The sequence below is a fragment of the Brachypodium distachyon genome, chromosome 2, assembly GCF_000005505.3.
Source record: "Brachypodium distachyon strain Bd21 chromosome 2, Brachypodium_distachyon_v3.0, whole genome shotgun sequence".
Taxonomy (NCBI): domain Eukaryota; kingdom Viridiplantae; phylum Streptophyta; class Magnoliopsida; order Poales; family Poaceae; genus Brachypodium; species Brachypodium distachyon.
In genome coordinates, this window is record NC_016132.3 from 51744723 (window position 1) to 51756826 (window position 12104).

General features: G+C 49.0%; 2 protein-coding genes across 2 annotated transcripts; one reads left to right on the top strand and one right to left on the bottom strand.

The window, feature by feature from the left end:
• The first annotated feature begins 6809 nt into the window (after positions 1 to 6809).
• On the top strand, positions 6810 to 8428 carry LOC112271017. The gene is made up of 2 exons (XM_024459896.1): positions 6810 to 6924; positions 7793 to 8428. The coding sequence occupies exons 1-2, from the start codon at positions 6888 to 6890 to the stop codon at positions 8125 to 8127; spliced, it is 372 nt and encodes a 123-aa protein (XP_024315664.1). The 5' UTR covers positions 6810 to 6887; the 3' UTR covers positions 8128 to 8428.
• Positions 8429 to 8660: 232 nt separating this feature from the next.
• Positions 8661 to 10280, bottom strand: LOC100841112 (probable sugar phosphate/phosphate translocator At2g25520). Its single transcript, XM_003564370.4, has one exon. It carries the CDS (start codon positions 10030 to 10032, stop codon positions 8947 to 8949), a length of 1086 nt encoding a protein of 361 aa, XP_003564418.1. The 5' UTR covers positions 10033 to 10280; the 3' UTR covers positions 8661 to 8946.
• Between the last annotated feature and the right edge of the window lie 1824 nt (positions 10281 to 12104).

Consider the following 12104-nt stretch of genomic DNA (forward strand, 5'->3'; position numbering starts at 1 on the left):
TAACGTGGATTTGTATAAGAATCCATTCAAATCCACATCACTTATTTGGGGACGGGAGTACTTTATTGCAGCAACGGAAGATACATCTATCGAGTAGTGGATCCACATATTAGTAATTTATTTATTTTAATAAATACCGGGTATCCATGGATATCTATGGATCAAATATGATATCCGTGCCCGCTCCATGAGTTGGTGGGTATCCATTCGTGGATATCCATAGATCGAAAACCGATCCATATCCGTGATCCATGGGCTGGATATCCATGGATATCCACATTTTGACTATCCATTGCCATCTTGAGACTGAAGGAAGACGATGGGTTTTGTTCGGCTCAGCTCTTGCCTCTGGCTCAAGCTGATGGCTCTGATAAAACTTGACCCAAAATTGGCCTCGTGAGTATGACGTGTGGGTCCGAATCATTACTTCGATAAATCTGTGATCTACAGGTATTTTGTTCCTCATTAGTCTTCTACTCGTGGGTATCAGTTAAAAGCCGTTGGGTTCGTGGTTTTTTGTTACAAGAGCCGCTAGATATGTGTCTTTGTGCAATTTACTCTTAGAGGAAAGAAATGACTGAATTACTATGAATTAATAAAGCTCGAAACATACAAGAAGTTAAATTTAGTTGTCAGAATACCAGCTCCCCTCCTCCTGGTTGCGGATGTGATCATTAGAGCAACTCTAGCAGTTAGTCAGTCGAGAGACGACCACAAATAATTTGTCAAAGAAAAGCAAAATTTGACTAATTATATATAAAAAAAGGGACCACGACTTTCATACCTTACTGAAGTGGTCAAAAGCTACCCCGTAAGAAATACTCCCTCGGTCCCCAGATAAGTGACGTGGGAGTATGATCGTCACATGCTCTTCAAGTCGGTAAGTTCTTAAGAGTATGTCAAATTCTCTTCTGGTGGCACGTGGCTAATTAATTCTGGGGTGTCACAATTATCCAAATTCAAGCCTTAGTAAATATTTATGGCTATTTATTCGAGAATAAATATGGCACGCCATTTGCTGATTTCCATTTAAGGGCGTGTACAATGGGGTGACGTTAGCCTTCTCTTAGCGATGCCACATAGGATAAAATCTGATGTGGAAGAGAGATAAACGAAGAAAAAGCACATGCCTTCTCTTAATTAAGAGATGATATCTTCACAAGAATGATAAGGCAAAGATAAGGCAAATTTACCATTGTACTAGATTTCAACTTTTTTTAGCATTTATTTAGTTAATTTTATTCATCTAAACATAAATTTTAGAACACTACAAGATGATCCATTGTACAACATGTTTTGTTGTCTTTTCTAATTGACGTGAAATTCTTAAGATAAGACAGTCTTATCAACCATTGTACATGTACTAAGACAGAAGGAGGGTCGAATCCCCTTTGATACCATAGATCAAACTACTCCTGTATATGGTAAGGGAGAGATCAGCCATCCATAAAAGCAAAACCAAAAACAATGACAAGTTTGACCCTGAAGGATCCAGTGCCCTTGCCCTGGTGTCGTTGGACCCAGGCGTCATTTCACGGATTGAGCACGAAATACAGGAGCCCCTGCCGGCCGGCCTGCCAATATCAGCTCTTGTAGATACATCGTCAATCCAGGGCCGTCGGATATGACGATGATCTTGTCCGGATCCGGCAAGCAAGGCGGTCTTGCTGATCCGATGCTTCGTCTTTCAGCGGCGTTGCTTCTTGTTGGAGTCCTCATCACCTCCGTTCCTGCAGGTATAACCGTGGGGATTTCACTGTTAAGTCAAGCAAAGTCTTGTATTCTGCAGTATGTCTTTCTCTCTGTTTTTTTTATAGATTTGCTATGCAAAAAAGAGAGAATTTTAGCAATTACTGTAGTGAATTATACGGAGTAATGTCGTTATTATCAGAATTGAGCACCTTGAAGGTGCAGGTCGATGCAGACAAGCTCCAATCTACCACCACGGAGTGCATCTATCGCCTCTCTCAGTGTGTGTATCCAGACGCCATTAGCGTTTTGGGTGTTTAATTTTGTGAACGTTAGATAAATCTCCCTAATTATACTTACTGAAAAGGAACAAAAACGTCAAAAAAATTCTTGATGGATCCATTACGAAAGAAGCAGAGCATGCATCGTAAAAACAATTGCACATGGGTATACCTCTTAAGTTTTCCTAATATAAGCACACGCGTCATTGTTTTTTTCTCTCCTTTCGACGAAGAAGAAGCCACATTTGTTATTTGTTATCTAAAAAAAAGAGACCAAATAATGTATAATCCGATACACATTTTGGGTACTAGCCCAGGCTCAGCCCCGTCCTGAAACCCAGAAAAAATGACCTTTTGTATTAAGTTAATCATTGCAGGATAAAAAATGATTTTTATGCCTATTTAAAAAAAATACTTTTAAATCTATTTCCGGTTTTCCTTGTGTCAGACTTTGGGCGGGAAATTGAGGCCCAGGCCCGGCCCAGCACTCCGGGCTTCAAGTCGGGCGTCCATGGCCAGGTCTACTGGTCTAGTGTGTACTTCCAGGAATAGGCTACTACTACGAGCATCTTGTCCTCTTTGCTACCTCGCAGATGCAACTTTATTATATACAGCGACAACAAGATCAATCGATGTGGATTTCTTAACTTATCTTTTGCTTAATTTGAAATCGTGTTTCTAAACCTCTACCCCGCGAGTCTTTTTTTTAGGACGCAACGGTCGATCCCGCGATTCGATTAGAAGAATAGAAACATCACAGTCAAAACACCACGCGGTCATGGTCACGGTCAAAACACCACGTCGCGGTTTTCTTAGCTAGCTAGGCACAACGTCACGGTCAAAACACCACGCGGAAAAACAGAGCCGAACCCTAGCATCGCCGGGCTCTAGGCCCCCTTCCTCCTTCCTCCCGCGCAACGGCGCCGGCATAGGGAAGTTTGCGCCAGATCTGAGCTGCGGTGTGGCTCCGCGGGCTTGGCGGCTTGGCTGGCCGGCTGTGGGCGGGCGCTGGAGTGCGTGTGGCTGTCGTTGTGTTGGCCATCTCGGTGGCCAACGGTGGCCGGGCCCCATCTGGGCGTGGTGTGCGGCGTGCGGCCTGCGAGGAGCCCGAGGCTGCGGTTTGGCGTGCGCGGCCGGCGTGGGCGGGCCCGATCTGGGCCTGGTGGGCCTGGCCATGCAGCCATGTTCCACTTTTTGTGTGGCCATGTTGGCGTGGCCTGATCCGATGCGTGAGGCGGTTGCGGCGTCCTGGACGGTGCCCGGTGGTGGTTTGGCGCGTGGCGTTCGGCGAGTTTCGCCGGCGCTCGCTGTGATGTGGTGGCCTTTGGCCAGCCTCAGCTATTCGCTCCTGTCCGCGGTGGGTTTGGTGGCTGCGGGTGAAAACCCAGCATCGACGGGGTCGGTGCTGGCGACGACGGCTTCCTCGGGCGTCGCTTCCTTCCCACCCTTCGCAAACGAGGTGACTCCGAGCGAAAGCTCTGATCCGGTTTCCGGGTCGGGTAACGGCGGCGTCCTCGGACACCCCATCCTCCTTGGAGGCGTTGCCTTTGGATACCTCGTTTGGCGGTGGAATTTGCTTACTGTGGTCCTGGCCAGGGAGGGCGGCTTTGCGCTACACGGGCTTACTGATGCACGAGCCGTTCCCGTCGGGGAAACCTCTTCTGGCTCCGGTCGTCGAAGAATCCCCGCTCTGCCTACCTTCTTCTGGCGCAAGGAGCCGGTCCCTGTTCGGCGTCCTTGGAGCGGAGGAGGTATTCGTCTTGACGGTAGCGACCTGTTATTCGGTTTTCTGTGTTTGCTCTTTGTCAGGGTTTTTCGCACGGTTTTCCTTGAATAAGCCGTTCATATGTATCGGTTTTCGGGCCCAGTTTTCCTCGTAAACATGACCAACTCTATTCTTCTAATCAAATCACGGGATTGACCGTTGCGTGCAAAAAAAATTATAGCGTTATGAATTTTCGATCTAGTAGCAAAAAACTATAATGCACCTCCTAGAGGCTCCACTTATGCTCCCTCAAAAATCAAAACACAGTGCGTGTTGCGCCGGGAGGCCTTGCGAGAGGGTACACTTGCCCCGTGAAGAAGCACCCATTACGGAGGATACATTTTTTTTACAGCAAGCAGGCCCTCTTTATTGATTAATTTTTTTTAGCATCTTTATTGATTAATTGTGAGGATAGTTACATCATTACGGAGGATACATGCTATTTAGCAAAACTTGGGGAGATTTTGAGATTGTAGCCACGGGACAGCAAATTAAGCCACTAAAATTTTGCCTATGGGCCAAGTCCACTACAAAGTTTCTTCATCCAAAAGAGTCCCTATGGGGCTTTAAAATCTCCGGAAAGATGGAATGGGCTGGAACTCTTTAAAAAAAATAATGGGCTTCAACCGTACGAGTGGCGTGGACGTAAACAAGCGCGCAGGAAAACCAACCCCTTCTCGAGGGGACACATACGAGTGAGAATGACGAGTAAACATCTTTCTAAAATTATTATGAGTACCCTTTTATCGGCAAAAAAAAACAATAGTACAGAGTATTACGAGCAAACGTGGGTTACCGGGGAGCGGGGCCTATCACCGTTACCTGCACAGGGGCATTGAAGTTGCCGAGTCAATCCTCATGGCGTAACCACCGCTGCTCTAATTACGCCGACAGTGCCGAAAGTTGGGCCGGGCCGGCACTAGATTACGGCGGCCGAACGGAGCCGGATGTACGTACAGCACGATTCGCGTGACCTCGAATTCGTGCAACGGGTACCATCTATCAGCCAGGTAACTCGTGGTTTTCTTCGCAAACGGAAGGTGCATTGATCCTAGTTGTAATGGTAGTTCCGTATTCCGGGCTCCCTACTGAACAGCAGAGGCATGAACTGTGAGGTGTTTCTTCTAGTCCTGCAGGTAGATCTGAGTACAGATGCTTCTTAAACGACCATTTTCTTGATGCTCTTTTCCCCTTAGCTTCATTACAAGCCCTACCAAGATTGGGGAGTGACCATGTCCCCCTTCTGTGGGACTCTGGACTTGGTCATGCTCCCAGATCCAGTAGTTTTAAATTTGAAAAGTGGTGGTTTCTAAGAGAGGACTTTGCCACAATGGTTGCTAAATCCTGGAACTCACCGGTCAGAGGTGCTTGAGAAGTGGCAGAACAAAATTAGAAGATTAAGACAAGCCTGTAGAGGCTGGAGTAGGAATATCGAAGCTGAGCTTAGACACCTCAAAAAAGATCTGATGGCTGAATATGATCTACTTGATATTAAATCTGAGACTTCTGTGCTCTCTGATTCTGAAAAAACCAGAATGAAAGCTATCCTCTCTGAGATCAGTTCTATCTGGCTCAAAGAAGAGATCAAAGCTAAGCAGCGCTCCCGAGACAGACATATTGTTGAGGAAGATAGGAACACGGCTTATTTTCATGCAGTAGCTAACCAACGTAGGAGGAAGACTATGGTCCCCTCCCTTGATGGACCCAATGGCCCTATTCATGATACTAAAGACATGCTAACCATAACTACTGATTGCTACAAAAATCTGTTCACCTTTGAACAGAGAGAAGGTTTTTCCCTAGCCCAAGACTTCACCTCGGCTGAACAAGTTTCTGAATCCCAAAACTCTGATCTTCAGGCCCCTTTTACTGAAGCTGAAATATGGGCTGCACTAGCATCCTCATATGCAGATGGGGCCCCAGGCCCTGATGCCTTTCCCTTCCTCTTTTACCAAAAATTTTGGACTCACGTCAAACCTGATATAATGCTTATGTTTGCTGACTTTCATAAAGGTGAACTAGACATCTACCGTTTGAACTTTGCCATGCTTACTCTGATCCCAAATGAACCAAATGCCACCTCAATAAAAAAATTCAGACCAATAGGTTTACTCAACTGCATCTTTAAATTGTTCACTAAAGTGCTGACTAATAGGCTTGCATTGCTTATGAACTTCCTTATTTCCAGCAACCAAACTGCCTTCATTAAAGGCAGGTATATATTAGAAAGTGTGGTAACAGCTCATGAAGTCTTACATTCGGTTCATAGCTCTATAAACTAAAAGGGCTTGTCCTCAAACTTGATTATGAGAAAGCCTTTGACGAGGTTAATCTAGACTTCCTTGAGGAATTACTTAGATTAAGAGGGTTTGGTGACTCATGGCTAATGTGGATCAACCAAATCACTAATAGAGGGTCTGTTGGAGTGAAACTCAACAATGTTGAAGGCCCTTCCTTTATAACGAGCAAGGGACTTAGACAGAGAGATCCCCTGTCCCCCCCCCCCCCCCCCTCCTTTTTAACCTGGTAGTGGACACTCTCACCAAGATGCTTGTTATCACAGCATAACCTGATTAGACGTTTGTGTCCTGGTTTTGTCCGGGGGGTGTCACATATCTGCAATATGTAGATGACACCATCCTCTTTGTTGATAATAATCATGAAACTGCTGTTAATCTCAAATGGATACTATCATGCTTTTAGCATGTGTCAGGGATGAGAATTAACTATTGCAAAAGTGAGCTCATCCCCATTAATATGGAACCCAATGAGGTTGACCCTTTTCGAATCATTTTTGGATGTGGAATTGGCTCTTTTCCCATTAAGTACCTGGGCATACCCCTCCACCATGGCAAACTTAGGAAAGAGGATGTAGAACCCCTTGTAGATAAAATCCTCAAAAGAATGGTTGGTTGGGGAGGGAAGCTCCTCTCCTAGGAAGTTTACCCTTATTAAATCTTGCCTAGCCAGCATCCCTGTCTATTTGTTATCTTTCTTTAAATTCCCAAAATGGGCTCTAACCTTAATAAACACCCAAATGGCCCGTTGCCTTTGGAATGATGCTGAAGGAGGCAGGAAGCTACACTTAGCAAACTGGTCTATGATGTGCATGAAGAAGGAGTTTGGGGGGCTAGGAATACCTTGCCTCCAGGATGTTAATATGTGCTTGCTCGGTGCCTGGATTAAGAGGTATGTTCAGCAAGATGAGAAGCTGTGGAAAACCATAGTTGACCGCAAGTATTGCACCACCTCACCTAATATCTTCTATAGCAAAGCCATTGGGGGTTCCAGATTTTGGAAAGGGGTCCTCTGGGCTGCTTCTGTTGTTAAGGTAGGCTGTAGGTGGACTGTGGGCAATGGTACCAAAATCCAATTCTGGGAGGACAAGTGGTTTGGTTCATCCCCTTTAGCTGTCCAATTTTGGGAGATTTATGTCATTTGCAATGAAAAACTAGTTAGCCTCGGTGATGTCTGGGATGGCTACACTGTCAAGCTTTCTTTCAGGAGAAATTTCTCACCTAGGCTAATAGAACAGTGGTATGAATTAGAACAGATTGTTATGAGTGCTGCTCTGTCTGAAAAACAAGATACTCTAGTCTGGCAATACAACGGTTCGGGGGTTTACTCTACTAAATCTCTATACTCCATTATCAACTTTATGGGGATCGTGCCGCTTTACATTCCTGCCATTTGGTCTTTAGTTGTACCTCCCAGAATCCATATCTTTATTTGGCTGCTATCACATAACGGAATCATGAAGCGTGACAACCTCAAAAAAAGACACATTGAAAAACCTGAAGATTGTGTGTTCTGTACTGAAAAAGAATCAGTTAATCGTCTGTTCTTTGATTGTGTTGTGGCCAGAGCTCTCTGGCGTGAAGTCTCCATGTTCTTTAATAGAGATTTAGGTTCATCTTATGAATCTATTGCTCGTTACTGGATAGCTAACTCACGGCTTGCAGCTATGAATACTATTTGCATTGCTATTATGTGGTGTCTCTAGACATTTCGTAATGATATGATTTTTAATCACCGTATCTGGTTCGACTTGAAACAGATTTGGTATCTTATTCTGAGCGTGCTCAAGTGGTCACTCCTATTCAAGGAGTCGATGTTGGTGGAGACGAACAGGTTCTGCAGTCACCTTTCTGGACAACTCCGAGAACCAGTCCGGCTGCCGTGGAAATGAAGAAGGTTGTTGCTCTGGCCGCCTCGCATTCATTCATCCCTGCTACGCCTGAGCTCAGAGCCCTGCTCGAAGATGCTGTTGCTGACGGGTACTCCTTGCTCTCCATCGCTGATGCTGGTGCCTCCAAGGGTGCGTCTGCTGCTGAAGTTGGCGTGCTCTCTGCCTACCAAATCCAATTGAAGCTGCGCGAGACCCTGTCGTGATTTCTGCCAGCGCCAGCTTCTGGTGGCCACTCCTAACTGCATTTGTGTGTAGCTAGGCCCCTTTTGGCTCGACTGTATTTCTCCAACTTTGATGTGGTATTTTTTTGTTTGCGCTAGACTTTTTACCGAACATCTGGTTTCCATTATGCTTAATGGAGCCGCGAGGCCTCCAGCCTCCTGTTATTCTAAAAAAATCGACCGACTCTTCCGTCTTAACTCTGGATCAAGGTTCCTTCCATCCAATGGGAATGAGGCGCGAAAGCAACAAACCAGCCTGGGGTCCAAGCTCGATGGAAAAGAACAGTACGCCTAGTTAAATTTAGAATCCCCGGACCCCGGTATTGCTTGCACCAGATCTCCTGTCCAATATCCCAACATAATTAGAAACATAAATATCAAGATCAAACGCACGAACAATTCCAAGGATTGAATATTTTTATTGATTCCTGCTCAATAATTGCTCGATCTCTACGGCACCAATTTACTCAGTGTTTGGTACAAAGACGAATTGAGAACATTTGATCATCCGTAGCTAAATATAATAGCCACCGCAGACAACTTTAGATACTGGACTACTTACTGTCTAAGATAGTAACGGAGTACAATGAGGCCAAAAAAAAATGAAAATCACTTGTATTTTCACACGCTCGACACAAAGATCGCATATTTCCTGTATTTATTTGCTTTTCCACCACAAATTAAGACAAGAAATGAACAGATTTTGCATTAAACTTGTAAGGATCACACATTGGGGAATTCGCTATGCTGGATTCAGAAACCGACCAATTTGGGGGGAGCTGTTGGATCGGATCCGCCGCTCTAGGACTGGCTATCAGTCTTGCGTTCGCCGTGAGATTCGCGCTCCTGCAGCAGCGAGCCGGCCTCCTCGTCGGCCTGCGCCACCTTCTTCTGCGCCTCCTTGGCCTTGAGCGCCTGCAGCTTGACGTGGTTGTAATAACCCACGCCCAGGAAGGCGATCCCGTAGCCGAACAGGTTAATCGGCGTCACCGTGTCCCGGATGACGGACCAGGAGAAGGCGATGAGCAGCCAGTCCTTGACGACGCCGGCGACGTTCATGGTGAGCGCGGACGTCTTGCCGACGAGCAAGAAGACCGCGAGGTTGAGCGCGAAGGCGCAGAGCGAGTTGGTCCCGAAGACGAAGAAGTCCGGCTCGAACATGCCGACGGCGCGCAGCCTGGGCAGCTCGACGAAGACCCAGGGCACGAAGAGGAAGGCGAGGCAGCAGGGCGCGACGTAGTAGAGCGACGTGATGGGGTTGAGCGAGATACCCTTGGAGGTGAGGAGGATCTGGATGAGGACGAGCCTGGTGGCCTCGAAGGCGACGGCGGCGAGCTGGAGCGCGACGCCGCGGAGGTCGAATCGGGCCTCGCCGTAGGCGGCGATGGCGACGCCGAAGGAGATGGAGAGCATGTTGAGCATGGCGGAGGACCTGAAGGTCTCCTTCTTGAAGAGCACCCCGATGGAGTAGACGGCGACGGGCATGAGCGCCTTGAGCATCTGGATGAAGGAGACGGAGAGGTAGATGTAGGCGGAGTTGGAGAACCAGAGGGAGAGGGAGTAGAGCGCGCCGATGGGGATGACGGATGAGGTGTAGAGCTGCGGCGTCATGGCGGGCGACGACGGGAGGTCGACGACGCGGAAGACGCGGACGAGGGCGACGGCGAGGGAGGAGCAGAAGGCCATGTGGACCATGGTGAGGGAGATGGGGAAGGGCCAGTTGTACATCTTGGGGTCGAGGATGTACTTGTTGTAGACGATGACCGTGAAGGAGAGGAAGATCCACACCGCGACGTAGCAGTAGGAGACCAACACCTTGCGGAGCACCGAATCCGACAGGGCCGCATCGCCGCCGCCGCCGCCGCCGCCGCCGGCCTCCTTCGCCATGGCTGCGCGCGGCTCCTGCTCCTGCTCCGGCGAGGCGGTGGATCTGCTGGGGAGATCTGGGAGTAGTGTGGGGAGGGTAGGCGGATCTGGGAGGAGGAAGAGGAGGTTGGTGGTTGGGGGATTTGGGGCTCGGGCGAGTGCCGGTTCTTGGTGGTGGAGTGAGCGACCTCCTCTCCTGGGCCGGGTGAGGGCTCTTTGATGTCTTGGTCTTGCTGGGGATGGCCACGTGGAGACTGGGTTCCTTCGCGTCTCTGGTGTTGGCTGTGTTTTATAGGAGTTCGTAACGTGGCATTGACTTGTTTTTTATGGTGTCTGCGCTCAAGCACGTCTGCTCTGTATCGTTGTTTTTACTCTCCTGCCGTTTCATTTTTGCTTTCACCCGTTACGGTGAAGTCTATGGGTAACGGAACGGTATCAGCTTTCCACGTGTATGTGCAAGTCTTGGCGTCTAGCTAATATTGATCCGTTTTGCTTTTTTACCATCGTTAGCAGCAAAGCTTTGGAGAGTTGGAGTGATTCTGATTTGTGCTTTTGTGCTCTGTGTTTTATGCAGGGAACTGACTTCAATTTGACACAGACATAGCAAGCCTAATCGCGTCCTCACGGCGCAGCGCGGCTCCAACGTCGCGTGGCGGCCCTCCGGCGTCCGGAGACCTCTCGTTAAGGGCAAATCTAGTGGGGCGACGTATTTGGGCCTGGACGGTCCGGTTGGCTCGTACAAAACGCGTCACCCAACATGGCGACCCCTTTGCATCGCAGTCCGGATTTTGGTGCGCGCGACTCATTCCGGCCCCAAAACTGGGGCGGTTTGCGTCTGCATGGACGTGAGACGAAGCGCCGCACGGTCCGGTTGGTCCCCGCGGTAAAACTCCCTCGCCTTCCCCACTTCTCCTCACACCGCACACTCGTCCCCAATTCCCGAAATCCTAGCCTACTCGTCCCTAGCTCCGACGGCGCGGCCCTTCTGGCCGCGGAAGACGAAGCATGACGTTGAGGCGTCGTCGTCGACAGGGCCGTGCACGAGGAGTGCACCGCCGGCGAGGGGCCCTTCACCATTGCGCCCCCAACGTCTCCGTCGACGTGGACCCGCCCATCGCGTCAAGGAGGAGGAGGACACCAACGCCGACGGCACGCTCCAAGCCGCCATCAAAGCCTCCAAGGAAGACGTGGCGCCACTGCCGCGGACGGCGGAGGACGAGGCGGGGATGCTTCGCAAGGCGAAGGAGGAATCCGCCCTCGCCGAGCTAACCATGTGGCCCGAGCTCGGCCTGGCGCTGCACCTCAGCGCCCAAGAACGTGCTCCCCCCGCTCTAGCCGCGCCTCTTGCAGCCGCGGAGGAAGAACCTGCACCGTGAGGGATGCAGGTCAAGGAGGAGGATGACGATGACGACGGCTGGGTCTGGGAGGACGAGCCGGGGTCGTCGTGGCAGCGGCGGGAGCAGGAGCAATACCCGCCGTCAGAGGACGAGCAGCTGGCGGACCAGACTCTGTCAGTGGAGTGTTGGACTCCCTCGCCGTCGCCCGTCATCGTCGACTCTGCCTCCGAGTAGGATCGCTAGGATCCCTAGTATAGTATAGTAGTACCACTACTTTTAAATTTTGTGTAGTAGTTTTAGATTTGCATGTATGAACTATCTACTATGAATGCAACTTGTTTCTATCTTCTTTTTTCTTCCCGATTTGCGTCCTCCCCGTTGGGCGCACCGCACGACCCAAACGGACAAATGCCTTTTTACAGTCCGGCCCGCGACCCAAACGGACCAAACCATACAAAAAAGGAGGTCCGTTTGGTTCGCGTCGCTGGAGTTGCCCTAATCCCCAACCTCACGGGATGGATGGCGCCGAGGCACCCGGTTTGATTAGTAGTGTGGCGGAGACAAGCCCTAGTGGGCCATGGCCTGGGGCTTGAAAAAAATTCTTTGATAAATTATGATACTTTTAAGTTTGGTCTGGGTGTCTCCTCTTTAATTACTCTTTCTTAAGTCTGATACACTATAATAGCACTGCTCTAAGTAAATTTCTGGCTCTGGCAAAGTGGGGCCCACTCCGCGCCAGGTCAGCATTTCCCATTT